General features: G+C 37.2%; 1 protein-coding gene across 6 annotated transcripts; it reads right to left on the bottom strand.

Annotated features, from left to right (window-relative positions):
• Window positions 1-2: 2 nt before the first annotated feature.
• LOC125230026 (annexin B10) lies at window positions 3-17620 on the bottom strand. 6 transcript variants are annotated; one of them, XM_048134944.1, is made up of 8 exons: window positions 17364-17620; window positions 15938-16114; window positions 13373-13577; window positions 11924-12003; window positions 5801-5926; window positions 4983-5115; window positions 2216-2397; window positions 3-966 (listed from the first exon to the last, which is right to left on the bottom strand). In XM_048134944.1, exons 1-8 carry the CDS (start codon window positions 17373-17375, stop codon window positions 904-906), a joined length of 978 nt encoding a protein of 325 aa, XP_047990901.1. In that variant the 5' UTR covers window positions 17376-17620; the 3' UTR covers window positions 3-903. The 6 variants fall into 6 exon arrangements, with proteins under 6 accessions (XP_047990901.1, XP_047990905.1, XP_047990904.1 ...); XM_048134948.1 differs by having other exon boundaries at window positions 3-963; window positions 5801-5914; window positions 17364-17619; XM_048134947.1 differs by having other exon boundaries at window positions 5801-5914; window positions 17364-17619.
• Between the last annotated feature and the right edge of the window lie 1850 nt (window positions 17621-19470).

Raw genomic sequence — 19470 nt, forward strand, 5'->3', positions numbered from 1 at the left:
AGTTTACATACAATTAAAATGTATTTGAGGTGAAAATAATACGTAAACTATATCTAATAACTCCAAACAAGGATGGAATGCGTAATACAGTAAAATTTATCATTTCAATAACAATATATTATGTATATCAATTAATACTATAATTTGAGTAAATCAACAATGCCAAGGCACTGCTTTCTAGTATTTCGTAGCGAGCTACATATAAGGTACACTCAATATTCGATGCATATTATAATAAATAATTACTATAATATACTTATTATGAATTTCTACTATTTAGCGCACCATGACGACAATAGCTTTCTTCAATCAAAAAATACTAGATCTAAGAAAAACAATCCTTTTAATCTTAAAATTATGTGATGCTCATTTGCTCAACCATTCAGTTCAAAATCTTCATAAATATGCGTTGACATACAAATAAATTATCAAAATATTGCTTAACTGAGCACAATAGTTGATAGGGTATAAATAAAAATGAGGCATAGAAACTGGTAAAAAAAACTTCAGTAATAATCTAACTCTAAAGCGTAAATCTTAAATAAATACAACAGTGGGTCTTAACTTAGGAGCTTCTTATTCGACATGAACCGATATTATTTTTTTATTCTTTACTTAAAATTTTGAAAGGAGCATCTCGATTTGAAATGTAATTGGTTTCAAGGGATGGGTTCCTGTTAAAATCTACTTTGGAACATTTTATTATTTATTTAATTTAAAACGTGAGAATTTCTTTTTGGTGATTTCTGAATGTTTATTCCTTTTTCATGTGTTCGTGACATTCAAATAGGGAATGTAATATGAATTGACAAATCTCTTAAATAAACTACAAGGTTAATAATATCCACCGATCTTGCGATGAATGATGTTGCGCACGTCGAACGGGTCTGCTGAACGTCCAGCTTACGCGGGCGGCGAGATGAGCGCCACCAGCGCCCTCTTGTAGTCCCCGGAGGTCTCGCCCTGCTGCCGAGCGCGTCACGTTAGCGGCCAGGACGGTCCGGGTGTCGGTGTCGATGTCGGTGCGACAGGTGAGTGGTGCGGAAGACGCGGAATGTTAGTAATGTGCAAATAGTCCTAAATAACTTCATGTATACTCTGGGATAGCTGTCTTTTCAGTAGAAAAAAGACGCAAATGGCAAACTTACTTATGACAAATTGGGTATGTTTCAATACAAGCAGTTGGCAAGTCATTTCCGCCAGTAGAAAAAGTAACAGATTAAAATAAATTGGTGCAATATAAATGGTTAACTTGTCATAGAAAATTGAACTTTCTTCTACTGAAATGGATTTGCCAGAGAATCACTGAGAAATAATTCAACTGTTTAATTAACCTATAGTATGTTTTGCTTTTGACTTAAACTTAAAATTTTAATATAAGTTTAATTTTAAAATAAAGTAAAGTTTGAGGTCAAAATATTGTTGCTCGTTAGTTACAAATAAAATATTGGATTATATCATGCTTGCTTAAATATTATATTAATAAAAATATCCTCACCTCCTAATCCAATCACCGAGTATTTGCATATGTGAGTAAAGACACAATTTATCGTAATAACAACATAAAAGTAATACATCCAAAGCTTTTGCTATTCAAATTAAATTTCGAAGCAAAATAAAGGAACGAGCAATTTTAATATAAATTATTTAATTTATTCGAATACAATAGAAAGCATTACTTTCATGCTATTATTGTGTGCTAAAATTGTGCTGTGCTTTATAAACTAATTTGTTCTAGATTTGATAATACTTGTAGAATTATATACTTTAGAAATGTATGCATATATCGGCATATAATATTTGCATTTTATGCACCATGCACTGCATCTAATGCAAATGTATTGATATCGCACATAATTATCAATATTGCATTACAAATTTAATTAACAATTATATCGTTACGGTCATTTGACAATTTTAACGACTTCATAATAAGGGCCAGTTGCATCAACCACATTTGACAGACACATCACCGTCAGTGACGGTGACGGTTCGTCACGCAGCAGACGTCTATGGAACTTCCCATACAATAAAATTTAACGAACGTTTTAACGGCAACAGACGGTTTGATGCAACCGGCCCTAAGTAGCATTCAAATTAAATAACTTGACCTGTCAAGGTGAACAAGTTCCAATTTACGTTTATCGAAAAATACTCAAAACTGTACAAAAAAGTCAAAAAACCAAACAATTCTACAAGTACCACCGCAACACACCTTAATGTCGCTCTCGAGCGTCTTATCATAGAGCCGCTCATACTCCATCTTGATGCTGCCGAGGTCTATCTCGGCCCGGCTCGCTATGATGCGGATGAGCGCCGCGTCATCCGTGCCCGCGCCCTCCACGGCCGAACGGAGTCGCTGAGCGAACCAAGCGGGCGCGTTCTCGACGCATTCCACTGAAAATTGAAAGAACACTCTCAAACATTCTTACATACCCTGATTTCGCTTTCTAGTGTCTTATCGTAGAGCCGTTCGTATTCCCTCGCGATGGTGGCCAGGTCGATTTCGGAGCGGGAGACGATGATCCGGATGAGCGTGCGGTCGTCCGTGCCGAGACCCTGCATGGCGTTGCGGAGGCGCGTCGCGAACCAGGCGGGCGCGCTTTGGGTGCACTCCACTGGAAGCGGCGGCCATTTATGTTATTTGGGGTCGTGAACTCGTGACGAGAACGAGACATTTAAGTGGCTGTACACTGTAGTTTATAAGCAAAAATAATCTAATTAGTCAGTAAACTCTCTTTCTCTCGTCTATCCGGACTATGCACTGTCGTCGATCGACAACAAAAGGACAATATTTTAACCGAAAGTATTTTACTGCAATGGAAGCGGATTGAAACTGTATACCTAAACCACAATTAGACTATAAATAGGGTGCAATATAGTCATAAATTAAATATAACAAGATCATACCATCCCATACATTAAAATGCGACCGCCTACGAACGCGCTTACACTCCACCACACACAGATGGCGCCACAAAAAATGCCTTGTTGCCACCGATTATTTGTAGATTGGCATTAAGTGTCAATTCCGAGCCGTAAATCTATGTCAAAAGTGACACTTAACGCCATCTACAAGTATAATCGTAAGCTACAAGACATTTTTTCTGTGGCGCCATCTATGTGTGGTGGAGTGTAAGCGCGTTCGTAGGCGGTTGCATTTTAATGTATGGGATGGTATGATCTTGTTATATTTAATTTATGATATAGTGAAAATTTGTTACCAATATCATATTAGTCTCATTTTCACGGCAGTTTAAAAAAAAAAGTAACTGTTATTTTTCAGTCATTTGTTGTTAGTTATGACGTCATCCGAGGGGTCGGATTCCTCCCCAATATCGTCCGTTCGCGGCCCTGACCCCGATAGCCACCCGATCGTTTCGCTTTCAGCATCTACTGCTGCAACTAAATCTTTTACTTGACTGAGATTAGCTAATACAGTAAAAACTATAGTAATTAATTACACTTTTAGATCTGATGATCTTTTAGACCATGCTCACCTAGTTCTTTGATATTTTTAACCTTCGAAGGCCTACTTCTTTGTAAAGATTCATACTTTGAAAAGTAAGCGGATGTCAAATTATAAAGACACTTTCACTCACGTACCTATTCACAAAAAATTGCACGCTTTGTGAACAGGTCGCTTTCTGACTACACATTTTTTTTCAACATTGCCTAATTTTTGATTAGGTACTTTTATTTAACTTTTTTTATACTACGTCGGTGGCAGTCTGCCTGATGGAAAGCGGTCACCGTAACCTATAAACTAGTTTTACTTAATAAAAAAATCGATTGTCATATTAATTACGTAAATCGAGGTTCAAGGAATGCGACTATTTATTATTACGAAATACGACAGTAATTTGTCGGTGATGAGCAAGCACGCATACTAAAAAATGACATATCTTTAAACCGAAATGAAATTCGTTTTGTACGACGTCCAGTTAGTACGACGTAACTCATATCCGGACTCTACTGTATAATTTCAAATTATGTTTTTAAAATAAAGGGAAAATGTAGATCTTGGTTTTCTTACGTTAATTCCTTTATTACTAGTGTCTCTGCGTCTCTGGGAGTAAAGTCACGACAGTTTTAAGCGCCATATACGTCACTTCATCGTGCAAGTAATACCTGCTACGATATCATAAACAACAGCGGTAATTTACTAAAAATCCGTTAAAAACCGGTTAACCAAGGTATAGGTTCTTATTAACCGGTTTTTAAAGTTAACCGGTTTTTGCAAACCCTAACCGTAACCTTCTCATCTAACTTGCTAACTAAGTGTAAACAAACAAATCAATAATTTTAACAGACAATTCCAAAGTAATACCTAGAATTCGGGGTCAATTGAGGCCTTCCCACAACTGTTCCATGCTCTCACAAGTTAAGAACGCGGGGCAATTGACTTCAATCATTTTGTCGTTCGCTTAAAAGCGAATAATGAATGTGACTTCCCATTTTAGTGCCACTGAGGTGACGAGTATAGGGTTCAGGATCGTGTAGTGACAATTCTATAGACAAGGAAGGTCTCAAAATATTTGTTTCATGATTCATGAATCAGAATTTAGACATTTTACAAAAATGTTAGATAACATAAGATAAGAAGTTTGTTGCCTAAGGATTTAATTGTAGCATTTTAAAACTAGAAGCACAGATACAATTGGGCATCGTTCGCTACGGAACGTTGGTAAACGATTGTTAGGTTGTGTTATCGTGTAGCATAAGTACCGTGTGTGTAGAGATGTGTCACGGTAATGGGTTCGATTAGTCCGTGAGATTTGAACCAGTGCGTAATAGGGAGGGCGATGCTTAAACAAAAGTTTGACTAAAATCGTAAACATACACGATGACCTAATAAAAACGTGTTAAAAAGAAGGGAATCACTATTCTGACTCTGGAGAAGTGCTTAAAGTCAAAGTAAATGCTGATTGGGATAAAAAAACAAGCCAATGTATTTAGAACCAAATAGTAGGTATACTGACCGATAGCGCTGAGCGCGTCTTTGAGTTCGCCTCCGATTTCAGCCTTGATGGCCTGCTCGATCGTGCGGCCCGCGATGTCCTTGTACGCTTCGAAGATGGCGCGGAGCTGAGCGAAACTCTCGTGGGCTAGGATCTAAAATATTAAACCAGATATTATTAACGTCTTAATAAATAGCTTTTTGTACCTTGTTGGATAAAGGGCACAGCAACAGTGTAATTTTTAAGTCTGTCAAACTTGATACAACAGATGTTGCAAAACTAATTTTTTCGTCAAAGATCTCATTTATGCCTCGCTTAGCTTCTTTGGCATCATGCAACTACCGGACCGAAGCTTATGTCTATTTTTGCTTTCTAATACTCTCACAAGTCTCACACTTGCATCATAACATAATAATTATGGTTCCATATGAGTCACATTACCGTGTTGTTAAAGATCTTCTCATTAGTTCTCCACTTTGTTTATCTTGTCTCTTTTCTTAGACCTAGCTCCTGAACCGCAGCTAAGCCTTAACCCTAATGATCTTGATACCAATAAGGATATTGTATGATTAACCTGATACCAATAGACTCGTGTTGAAGATCTCATGCACCCCGTTTAGGTTCGTTAGCATCATACTGTCATACAGCTCTTGCGGTGAAGCCGATTGAGCCGACTTCTGAGTCCGGGTACCTTGTTGAAGATCTCCTCATCAGTGCCCCACTTGGCTTCTCCAGCGTCAAACAACTCCTGGGCCGAAGCTTGAGCTCTAGCCAGGTCAACACTGCCTCCTCGTCGCGCCCTGGTGAGCAGACTGACAATGCGTAGATAAGGTTCGTACCTTGTTGAAGATCTCCTCATCAGTGCCCCACTTGGCTTCTCCAGCGTCAAACAACTCCTGGGCCGAAGCTTGAGCTCTAGCCAGGTCAACGCCGGCCTCCTCGTCGCGCGCCCCCTGGTGAGCAGACTGAATTAACGCGTAGAAGATGAGGTTCGTATTGCCTTGGCGGGCCTCACGGTGGATAGTTTGTGGTTGATAGAGATGGGCTTTATGGAAACATTATGGTCATAGAAAGAATCTAGAGTAAATACTATTTGTTTTTTCAGAATATATATGTTTATAATAGGCTAGTTTCCTATACTTAAAATAAAATATTTTAAGCAGTGCACGAAATAAAACACCACATAATTAAAAGAAAAATATGAACAGTAGTTATGTTTAAGCATAATTTCTATTTAATAAGTCAAAGAGAAAGATATAAAGTAAATCAATTGACCGTGACATCACTCCTCAGTATTTCATAGTAATTCCATATTAGCAAATCGTTTTGACAGTTCTAAAAGAAGCTGATTGGTCTAGTAGGAAACTAGCCTATTATTATTGTAGTTTATAATATTTGACTTGACTGTAGTTAAAATAAAACATTTTATACCATGCACGAAATAAAGCATCCGATAATTATAAGAAAAACATGGACAGACGTTATTTTTGAATCGAATTTCTATTTAATAAGTCAGGTAGAAATATATAAAGTAACTGAGTTGACCGTGACGTCACTCAATTCGATTTCATATAAATTACATATTAGCAAGTCGTTTCAAATTCATTTTGACAGTTCTTAAAAAGAAGCTGATTTGACTAGGATGCAAGTAGCATATTTTTACATAGTTATATCACATTTTGCAAACGTTGTCTTGTCGGCAGATATGTCTGAAGCTGTTTTAAGTCAGTACGTGTAACACCTGTACCAACATTAAACATCACAGTATTTCAAAGGTATACACAGCGATATTACTTGCAACTCTGAATAAAAGTAGTAAAAGTGGTAAGTATTATTTTATAATTATAACTGTACTTCCAGCACACAGCTCTCAACCACAAACACAATGATATTGGAAACACGTCCTATTTGTACTTTTTCCCCGTTTCCGAGGCCCGCCAAGGCCGCATGAGGCTGCAAAAGCGACAGAAAAGATTGATGGTGCCCGGCTTGATTATGATATTCGTCTAAGGCCCATATTAAATTATCATAGATCTGTATGCCTCCCTTTTTCTTCAACGTGAAGAAAGAGGACGGCATATTGTCTATGATAGTTTGATGCGAACATATTTGTCGCAGAAACATCGTTTCTCTCAATTCGAATACGTTCGCGTTTTGAGTGATAAGATTTCATGGAATGTGTGGAATGGACTCTGTATCTGTAGTTTGTGTAAATAATACAGTTTGTCAAACCGTTTTTTTTATAAAAAATGTCAAGTCCGTACCCAATAAGAAAATTTATAAATCGAATGAGCCTTGGATTTTTGATATGACGAATTGGTTTGTCAGACTATATTTTTTATTTGTGTCAAGGACGTGAGTATCTGAGTATATACCACGCCCTTTTAGTGAACCTCCCGCAAATTAATGAAGCGAGGTGGTAGCGTGTGAACTCAACTAAATCGAATTACGAAGCACGTTCTAAACTTTGTCATTTGCGTTTTGATTTATACCACATTCATTGCCTGCTCAATAAGGAAATATTGACAACTCATTGACAATGAGTAACGATGTTAACGACACAGAATTGTCTCAGTGTCACTGTGGTGAAATAGGTCACTGAGGTTCTTGAATGTTAGTTGAGGAGCGTTTTTTCAAATAGGCTTATTTCTCTATTAACTCTATACAAAATAAAACTTTATGAAAAATAACTCCTCAGTTTGTTAGATACCTTTCACTAGACTACAGACGCTTGTTCCGAACTTCGCTGTTTCTGAATTGTAGTTTTTTTTTAATTGCAATGGACATGGTCACTTAGTGACCTGACCTAATGTAGCTTTCCGAACTAATTGCTTTTTTTTCTAACTGCAATGGACAGAGTTACTTAGTGACCGAACCTAATCTAGCTTTAGTGCTGCTAAACAATTCATTAGTAAATTAGTTTTGTGCATTAGTATATCAATAATCTAAAATAATGGCTGAGGGCTTGGTCTCATTCAAATTGTCTCCAATTACCTCGCCCATTTTAAGTAATTAAGGTTAATTTAAGTCTGACTTTTAGGCGAGGTCATAAATACATACAAAAAATGTCCCTTCTGTGCCCGAAAGTGTATGTATGTATCTACCTAACTTAGGTTACAGGCGAGTCGAGTTCTACACAAAAATCTTTCAAAACAACATCCCGAATATGTCTTATACGACCTTCTTGTTACTGTCTTAGAAAATTTAAAAACAGACGGCATTACATTCCACAAATAAGTCATATTTATAATTTATTCAGAGCCGGCATAGGTCAACTTACATTGGCCACTTACGCGTCAGTAGAGGGACAGTCATACTTCTGTCCCTTTTCATCTGGCGCGACTGCCCGCCGTCCTTGAAACGGCCAATCACAGCGCGCTTAACACATTCCCCGCCCGCTCCTCGCACCCCAAACACTGGTGACTCGTATCGCGAACCAAATATACAAGACTGCCACTCTATAGGAGGTTCTCTGTGGTCTTAGATAAATGTAACATTGTACATTACGATACAAGTGCGGAAAAGAGGGACTTCAAAACGATTGGCGATAAACCGACACGAGTAATTCTCTCTTCGCACGTTCATAGCATGTTCAGTAATATAGGTATATGGTCATTTGAAGTTTCGACCTAACAAGAAATGTACTAGTACTATTTTGAGAACTAGTGCGAAAAAACATCATATAAATTTGTGAACTCGGCCGTACGTGCCAAAGGGCCGTAATTGCATAAGTACATATAATAATTGGCATTATTTCATACATTTTCGGAAAAAGAAAGTACAAATTAGAACCTAAATTAAAATACGTCCTAGGCACAGATAGGAGGTTCTCTGTGGTCCTAGGACACAGAAATCACAAACAAAAAGGCGACATCTATTAACAATGTTAGTGTGCAAAGAAAACAACGGCACATAAGCACTACTACTATCGGTTAACTGTTATGTTAGAAAACAATGGTTATTGACGTTTACATGCATACTCGGTTATATGGGTGATTAAGTAAAGTAAAGTAAAGTAAAGTAAAATTTATTTCCAAAATAAGTCATTTTGCTAGTCACACATTTAGTGGATCACACTAGGCAGAGCCTGTCTCGTGACTCCACGGTTTTACATTATTTTGAAAGACTATTATTAAGTTTATACATTATGTTATTATTATATTATTATTCAGGAAATCTATTCATAAGGACAATTCAGTATAATATTGATTAACGATTGATGAACGTGTAATATTTATAATATTATTAATAAAATGTCTATGTCTATGTCTATATTTAATTCAGTAGTATATAAAAATGTGAGATCTATCAGGCTATTTATCTTAAATTAAAATATATATATAATTAGAATTTACAAGATTTAGATTTTGGGTTACCATACATGTTTTACAGATAGAGCATAGAGCAACAATTCATTTTTATTATACTTATTTCTAGGGGACAAGTCATGCACTATACCTACTTACTATTATTTAATTATTACTTAATTATTACAAGTCAGTATGTGTGTGTGTGTGTGTGTGTGTGTGTGTGTGTTGTGTGTGCACAAACACAGCATGCATGAGTGCGTGCGGACATATGAGTGCGATTAAACTATGAAATAATCTGCAGTATGCTTTCAGCTTCTCTTTGTTCAATGTCGTGTAACCATTCCCTCAGCCTACTTTTTGCTTTCCTGACGTTTACATCTTTAATTTCGCACCTTTTTACGACCGCATTGTACAGAAAGGGATGAGCAAACTCCGCAAACCGTCGGGCAAAAGCAGTACGAACTTTGGCTACTGGGATTTTAAAGGTTCTTGCTTTCAGCATGTCGTTATACCCCTCAGACTGTCGGACTTCTTTATGCACTTTACATGTGGTTTCCAATATAAACAATTTGCGGACACTTAAAACTTCTGCTTCTTTGTACAAAAGGTTGGTTGAGAAGTGCCGAGGCTTCTTAAGCATAACTTTAAGTAGTGAACGCTGCGCTCTTTCAAGCTTTATGAGGACTGTTATACCGGCAGCTCCCCAGACGGTTATACAATAAGTAATTATGCTTTGGCATATGGCTGTGTAGATGGACCGAAGAAGTTTTGGATCAGCAACATCCCTTAGTTTTTTCATGACCATTATAAGCTTTCTAACTCTTTTTGCAGTATACGATATGTGGTCATAAAAGGTCAGCCGCTCATCCAAGACAACGCCTAGGTATTTGAGAGAAGCAACCCTCCTCATTGACCCACAGCTGCATGTTGTAGTGTCGTGTGCACTAGTTAAGTCGCATTTATGAACCTTGATGGATAGTCTGGGCTCCGGGGAAGAAGCCGCCGTCTTGTGGAAGCAGATGAAGTTCGTTTTGTCAGCGTTGAGCGTCAGTAAATTTTGGTTTAACCATTTTGCGACTAGTGTCATTCCTTTCTCCACGTCGGAATAAACAGTGTCCCAGGAATTGGCCTTGAAAATTAAGGCTGTATCGTCCGCATAGCATATCAGCTCTGCCTTAAGTTTTAGAGCACTCAAATCATTGAGGTATATAAGAAAAAGTGTAGGGCCGAGTATGCTACCCTGAGGCACGCCATATGAGACGGTTTTGGGAACACTTATATAGTTGTCCACCTTCACCACTTGAGATCTCTCCCTTAAGTAGCTGCGAAACCAGTCCAGAGCCAGACCCCTTATTCCGCTCCTCTCCATTTTCTGTATGAGGAGGGAATGTGACACGGTATCGAAGGCTTTCGCCAAGTCCAAGAAAACCCCGATACAGGCTTTTCCACCATCCAAGGCAGATGCAACAATTTGAGTTAATGAGGTCACCGCATGTTCAGTTGATTTTCCTCGTCTAAATCCATATTGGCCCATGTATAACAGTTTATTGGCTTCGAGGAATCCAACCAGACGCTTATTTACGATTCTTTCTAATATTTTTGAGAAAGAACTAAGCAACGAGATGGGACGGTAATTCGTTGGATCTTCTTTACATCCTCCCTTGTGTACAGGAGATACTACTGCAAGTTTCCATATTTCAGGGAAGAGACCTGAGGATAAGCTTAAGTTAAATATTATGGTCAGCGGTGTCAGGATAGCAGGTTTAATTTTTCGTATCAGTGCGTTGCTTAGTTTGTCCGCTCCAGCAGCCTTATCTACTTTTAAGTTGGATATTATAGCCGCAATTTCATTGGGATCAGTTGGACTCAAAAACAAGGAATTTGTTTGTGAACTTCGCGGTGTGTACATGTTGTAGATATCATTACTGGTAATGGATCTTCACTTCTAATGATATCATTAATACTATTTGTTTGTTAAGTATAATCTTAATATGGATAAGACCCCGTAGCCGAATGGCATGTCTGCGACGCCAAAAGCCGCAGAAATGCAGTCTGGCTCTGTCGCGCCAATACGCAAGAGTGATAGAGATAGATAGCTACGAAAGAGATATTATCGTGAGCGTTTTTGCATTCGGCTACACAGACAGAAAATTCAGAAAGGACACAATATTTCCCCAAATGCAGATGGCTTATCGAAAATCGTTACCTGCCTTTCTTCTTTTGAACATCTAAAGAATGTAAATGTTATCACTTTTGCATAATATTTGAACATTTAGTTGGTAAAGCCGGAGGGGTTTTTGGGATCTGTTTTGTACAAGATCCCAAAAACTATGGACTTCTACAGATACTGCAGAATTTTAGGAAACCCGTTGAGAATCGAGAGTTGTATCGACGCTACGCCACTGATAGATAGGCAAGTAACGATTATTAAATTTTGACATGACAGGTTTGTTTCAGAATGTTCTAGTATCTTTTTGTTTTTTTCTAATTTCCACTGACTTCGACTATAATACAACTTAAAAACCAATTGGGTACACAATAAAGGTTTAGCACTGCATAGTGTTCGGATCAAATACTTAGTTTCGAAAATATTTCGATCAAAAATTGTGTTGTGCTCATTATGTAATGGTTTATGTAAGAGCATGTACATACGGTTACGATGAGCGTGATCAGCCTGCGGAAGTCTCCAGAAGTCTCAGAGCACATGTGCTCGGCCAGCGGGCGGTTGTACACTGAAATATATTCTTAAGTTAACCAACCATTATCTATTGTTATTTTACCCCATCACCAAACAACTAAAACGCATAAGCGTGTAGGTACAGATGTAAAGAGAAATTTTCCTTCGTTTTTTTTTCGGGAACGTTCGTATTTGTCATGCTAGTTCGATTAACGTCAGTATACTTATTGTACAGAGACTTGACTGCAATGGTGTGACGTGAAAATACGAAGGAAAAATATTTCGCATTACAACTGTATGCCTTTTGGATACCCAAGTATCCATAATAGTTAGCCAATACACGGCCAGGCTTTTACCCGAAAAGGGCCCACATATTTATTTTAAGTTAATTTTATTTTTTCTATTATTGCCAATTATTTTTCATTTATGTTTTAAGTATGTGTGGAACAAATAAAGCTTTTTTTATTTATTTTATTTTATTTACACGGCCAGGAACATAGAAAAGACTCATTGGTTACACATTAGGAAAGTATTATTTAATAGTAAGAAGTAGAAACTATTATTTAATAGTATTTCGCTTGTGTTTTGTGTTTTTGCTATTGTAGGTCTTTACTTATGTGACTTGTTTATTATGATTATGATTACCTATTGATTATGCAGATTCACGATATGTATAACACATGCAATAACGCAATTAAAATGAAAGCAGAATATGCTATGATTTTCCATAATAACTACGCTAAGTTCGATTTGGCTAACGCCAAGCGAATAAATTGTCCAAATAATTGCCCAGAAACACGATAGCCTATCGCCGCGATAGATTTTTCATGTTAATAGAAAGCGGCGAGCTTTTAGCGAATCTTTCGACCTTCAAAAACACCAATAAAGAATATTTTACGTTAATACTCTACGTTTAGAATGAAGAGTCTACACGACGGCTTTATTTTTACTCCATCAAAAGGAAGCGAGAAAGTCTAAAAGCTTACTGCAGTCTTCCGTTTTAATAGTTTTCATCACACCCGCACTTTAAATGTGCTATTGCACGCAGGCGGAGCGTGAGTTATAGAAAAATCGTTCTCCCAAGGGAATAATGAAATTTCTTGTACCGTACTTAACTTTTTTTACATCTATTTACATATTTTTTACATTGCGAGTGTGATGAAAACCATTGTGTGTAACTCGGGGAGAATGAATATTACTAACTCGAGTATTTAAATCGCTCCGGCAAGCCGTCGCGATTAAACCTACTCTCGTTACTAATATTCAACTTCCTCCCCTTATTGCAAAATGTACTATTAAAGACGTCTGTATTAACAGTACCATGTCGACCACGGAAAAAGTAGGTACAGTCAACCAATTTTAAACTTAGGCCACTGTAGAACCTTTTCAAAGTAAACATAAACATAATGATGTTTAGTACTCACATCTCTCATAAGCGTCGACAATCTCAGCGATCTCCTTCTTAGTCCTAGTGCAGAGGATCTCCACCAGGGTGTTTTCATCAGTGCCCATGCCCTCCATGCAGTTGTGCAGCTCCTTGCAGAGGTACTCCGCCGGTGGCCGCATCAGAGCGACGATCACGTCTTCGAAGTGACCGCCCAGCTCGGACTTTAGGTCTTCGATGATGTCCTGTTGAAGTTGGCGTTATTATAACAGCATGTATCTATAGACAATCTCAGCAGGTGTAGCACATGATTGTCGCGAGAGTATATGTCGTCGCGAGATAGACTACCCGTCCTTATGTCATTAATACAATTAGAAGAAGACTTATGATCTATCTCACGGCGACATACTCTCGCGGCGATCATGTGCTAACCATGCAGGTAGGTAAGAATTTACTTTAAGGGTCCCCCCATATCTAGCGTCTCGCGAGCGTTAGCATCGGGCCAACTGTATGGCAAAGCCTGACGCCACGTCGGCGCGACGTCGACGCGGCGTCTTTTTCCATACAGTTGGCCCGACGCTACGCTCGCGAGACGCTAGATGTGGGGGGACCCTTACGGTAACAGCAATAGTAGTGATTGATTACATAGACAACAAACTCAAGATGACCTATATTCTACCTTCACTTCACTGGACGCGAAAGAGGAAAAAATCGCAAGTATAAGTAGAGTAAAGAAAAGTTAGATTGTTTGATAACTTCTGCAGTTAGGTATGTAGGTAATAGCTAATAGATGTATATGATGTATAAACAATATGTTTACTTCTAAAATTATATTTTCAGTACAGATGGTGTTTTTTTTACGCACTAGTGCGAGAAGTGGTTCATTATATGCCAGGTCAAAACTTCGGAGGCTCATCTGTATACTGAAAAACGTCGTACGATACACGTGCGAAAAGGAAATTCGTAACTCGTGTCGATTTAAAACACTCCCTTCGGTCGTGTTTTAATTTATCGCCACTCGTTTCGAACTTTCTTTTTTACGCACTTGTATCGTAATGCACTATTCCGAAAAATGTGTGAAACATTACAGGATTAAAGCGCTAGTGTTATTTTTCACTACCGCAATGCGCTGTCCATTATTTTACAACATCAACGTTGCATTACCTACATAATTCTGGTAACTTGCTTTTGAATGTAAAACAAAACACGCAAAAAGGCACCTTTTTTTGTCAACCAACGACCTTCTAAGCCTTCGAGGATTCTAGCATCACGTCTACAATTTGTTTAGAACCATCGAGTCATTAAGGCACTGCGGGTACCCCACATAACGCAGCCCTATTACCATCGCCGTAAGAATCGCACTCAAGGTCGCAGCCGGATTCCCTTTGTGTGAATCATAATTGCTAGATTGCTACTCAGCAACATTTGATGACATAACTATACTTCGTTTCTTTTAAGATTAGAATTATCTGTCAAACGGGTAAACAAAGAAGCAGTGGACGTAGACCTTCCTTCTGATTTCTTGGAACTTATAACTTATAATACTATGTACATAAGTTCCAAGAAATCAGTGGTATCGGCCGAAATCGAAGAAGGAAGGTCTACGTCCACTGCTTCTTTGTTTACCTGTTTGACAGATAATTCTAATCTTAAAAGAAACGAAGTATACGTCGAATTGTGACCTATTTCGCTTGTGTGAGTAAGGATTGTTCACTAGTATTTGTATCGTAAAGATTTCATTCAGGTATTTTATAGACGGCATAGTGCACCTAATGTCCAAATTCTAGATAAGTAGGTCATAGCTTTAGGAATTGCGCATTCTTAATCTTATTATGACTTTAATTTTGAGATTACAATAACAGAAGTCAGCACACAGTCAATGACATTTTTTTAGATGAGACGGAATGTTTAAATGCTTCTCTGTACCTAATATCTTTTATTAAATGAATCACAATCAATATAAGGTAAAACTGAGACTTATAAAAATAGTATGTAATATAATAGGTGATGACTATGACGATCAGATAAGAATCCAAGGTATTTATTTACCTGGCTATTATAGTAATATTTAAATGATCATGTTTGAACAAAATTAACAAAGAACTACGAAGAATGAAGGATACGACGAAGAAGGTTGCAACCTATAAAGTACAAGAACTTCTAGCTTACTGTGTAGTCGTCTGTGCTAATGTTGGTACCTTTTAAGAAACTTTTTAACCTTATTATACCTTTGTTTGTATGATTCATCGCCATGGCATGGACAGGACATTGATATTAGGTATCTGTACGGTACATTGTCTGGCGGAGATAGCTCCAATCTATTGTGCATTTGTTTAAATTTATTTATGTGCTCTAATTTATTCTGTCAATAGAGGGGTAATTCCATGTAACAGAGTAATGTAAGTGACCAATTATTTGCATGTTTTTTTATTCATGGTGCTAATTTAAATATCAATATATCTAAGGATTAAAAGTAGGCTTATCTAGAGATAAATTAAGATAGAGTATTATTACTGTCATATGACATAATACTGTGTTACTTCTTAATTAATAAAATAAATAATAAATGGCGTCACCAGACATATCTGGAATAGCATAAACTTACCCGTCCATACTCATGTGTGAATGCCTGGGCAATAGCCTGGCGCTGGGCATTAGAGCGGGAGCACAGGATGTCAATGATGGTCTGCTCATCGGTGCCAAAGCCCTTCATGGCTCCACGGAGGGTGGCGGCATCTTCTGCTGCGTTGAAGTTGGCTACACCCACAACGGTTGGTTCACGCTAGATTGGTAAGGATTTAAATTTAGTAAATACATAATTAATTAATTTTTTGAATAGGCCTTGGACTAGTATTATATATGTTCAGTTTAGAGATGGGCCGAATATTCGGTATTCGGCAAGTTTTTCAATGTTCATATTCGGCCGAATAATTTGGTTGCATTGCCGAATATTTACCGAATAAACAAAGTAAATAACTAATGAGGATCTCACGTATTCCGTTGGATAATAAGCTCCTTTTTTAGTAGCTTTCTAAGGAACTAATAAAAAGAGATAATTAATTACCCATGCGTCAAAATGTAAATACAATTGTTTTGTAAAAAAGTTAAAAAACAATAGTTTGAGAGTTGAGAAGAGTTCAGAGTTGTTTTAACTAACTTTTATTTATCCACTAAAGCATAATTAATAAGAACATAGTTGTAGTAACATATGTAACCATTATCTCAATCATTTAATAGTTTTAACTTAACATCCGCTTTATAAATATGGTGTAACCGAATATTCGGCCGAATATTCGGTTCGGTAAGAACTGAACCGAATGTTCGGCCGAATATTCGTATTCGGCAAAGTCCATATTCAGCCCATCTCTAGTACAGTTGGTAAAAAATCTCTTCCATGCTACTACCTTCTGGCAGGCATGGTCGCGCGATAAATGATAAAATATCAGGCATTGCCTATCACACTATTTGTAGGTTTGATAGGGACCATGCTCGCCTACCTGATACAAAAGAGCAGTAACAATATAATTATACTTACTGCCAAACAATATATTTTCTCAGAATCTATTTGAGTGTGGGCCAACAATTCATTCGAAAGGAGTAAATACCTATTAATATACCTCTGTATAGTATATGTCTGTTTACTTTATTCATTTTACAGGCCAGGGAAGGTTCTACAGGGCATATGTGAATAAATTAAAACGACAGCAGCTGTAAGTAGGCTAAAGATGCATTGGAATGCGTAAATGTAAAGTCGGAAGTTAGCCACGATCTACCGTCCAAAAAAGCCGGTTTGTCGTCCCATTTGGTTACTTCTTATTTTATTCATAATATAACTAGCGGAGTCAGGCCAAAAATAGTTTCTCATCGCACGCATTAATAATTCAAAGATAATTGATTACATTTATGGCAGGTTGTTTACAAATAATTACAACTTTGTATGGAGGATCAAGGACTTTCCGCCCCTATTTGCAATGACGTCACCGGGAACCGCCCTACAGCTGCCCTTCAAGCAATTTATTGCGAATACTTACATGATGAGACATTCTGGCGTCAGGCGGAAGAAGTGAAGTCACTGACTATTAGAGCAAGAAGTATCTCGCTATTCGTGTTAGTAGGACACGACACTTGTAGCACGTCTGGCTGTTGTTATTGAAGAAACACTGTAGTTTGAAATTTGAATAACAGAACTCAGTAAAATATCACTTTTAATAAATTAAATGTAAGTACTTCGATTACAAATTACAAACCGCAGGACACGTACACAAACTTTGACGTCTAATTTCAAACTGATTGAATTGAATGAATGAAAATAAGAAACGTCAAAATAACGAATGGACGGAACGAATGAATACATCATTCGTGCATAACATGGCGGGAAATTCGATTTGTTTGCTAAAGTTACAAAAGATTGTTTCTCTCGTAGCCGTCTGGGCTACTGTACTTGTACTGTATGGGGTCCAATACATTCCACGACTCTTGACTTTCCGAACAGACTCTATACGTTATAGGTACGAATAAATAAATGAAAGGATAAGTTTGTAAATGAAACGCAACTATTGATTTGTAAAACAGGTACTTTATTTGATTACATCTAAAACATACTTCATTTAAAGAACACATACGATCTTATAAGTTTTACAACTACATTATAATTATATAAAAACTGTCAATGACGATAATCGAAGTCTAAAAATATTATTTTCCGTATATTATAAAATTCCGTATATATATTCCGTATATATATAGAATGTAAATTAAAATATTCACTAATTATTAATATTAATAAATTCCATTAGTAGGTATTGTAAAAATAATAACTAATAGTTAACTATTGTTTTTAACTAACACTCACTCAGTACGTACCTTAGCGTACTGATGCTAGTAAATCCCCATGAAGAAATATGATCAGCTAGAGATGGGCCGAATATGGACTTTGCCGAATATGGACTTTGCCGAATACGAATATTCGGCCGAACATTCGGTTCAGCTCTTACCGAACCGAACATTCGGCCGAATATTCGGTTACGCTATATTTTTAAAGGGCATGTTCATGATGTTCATTAAACTATTAAATGATTGATAATAGTTCGGCATATGTTACTACAACTAAGTTTTTAAGATTTAGTGAATAACTAAAACTTTTTTATTTTTTTTAACTACGGTTTTTTAACTTTTTTACAAAACAATTGTATTTATATTTTGACTCATAGGTAATTATCCCTTTCTAATAGTTCCTTCGAAAGCTACTAAAATAGGAGCTTATTAGGTATCCAGTGGAATACGTAAGATCTTCATTAGTTATTTACTTTGTTTATTCGGTAAATATTCGGCAATGCAACCGAATTATTCGGCCGAATACGAACATCGAAAAAGTTGCCGAATATGCCGAATACCGAATATTCGGCGTCATAGGGTAAGACTTGACCACTTAGACGCGACACTTTTAGTGTAGACCTTTGTTTTATACTTTGTGTGTGAAATACTAAGTAGTTTACTTTTAGCACTATTATACATTGTGTTATATTTAATTTCTACTCAGTGAAATAAAAATAAGTAATTGTTTTTTTCATAAATTTTAATTTCCTTTGAATAAAATTAGTTTTGTAAGTTTCTGTCGCTCAGAATAATAATCGCGCCATTCACCTTGTTTTACCTCCCTTAAACACCGGTTGCATTAAATACTATTTCAGTTTTGGTGTCACTATTTTTCGTCAATAATGAGAATTATAATTCAGAAACACAGATCAATACAACAAGATGGCCCTTACAGGGCGACTCGCGGTCACCAAGCATACGACAAATCAGGTTTATAAAAGTTTGAACGCGTGCGACACCGATCAGTAGCGCCCAAGTATACGACCCGCTAACAGTGTCCGTGTCCGCTCGGGAAAAATCTTAAATAATCAATTTTGGTTGCAAACAATGGTCTCTTACAGCATAAAGTGGTGTGGCAAGTCTTCTAACACTTCTACATGTAAAAAAGATGGAACAACATTCCACAGTTAAGTCAAATTAATTATTTTGTTGAATATTGTTTATTGTCCGCGGAGTTCATGTATACTGGTCAATATGGTTGTGCTGAGCGGCGCCGAGGCGCGTCCATCCCTCTTTACCGAGTTAACAATGTGATATGCTATC

This window comes from Leguminivora glycinivorella, chromosome 10 (genome assembly GCF_023078275.1).
Source record: "Leguminivora glycinivorella isolate SPB_JAAS2020 chromosome 10, LegGlyc_1.1, whole genome shotgun sequence".
Lineage (NCBI taxonomy): Eukaryota > Metazoa > Arthropoda > Insecta > Lepidoptera > Tortricidae > Leguminivora > Leguminivora glycinivorella.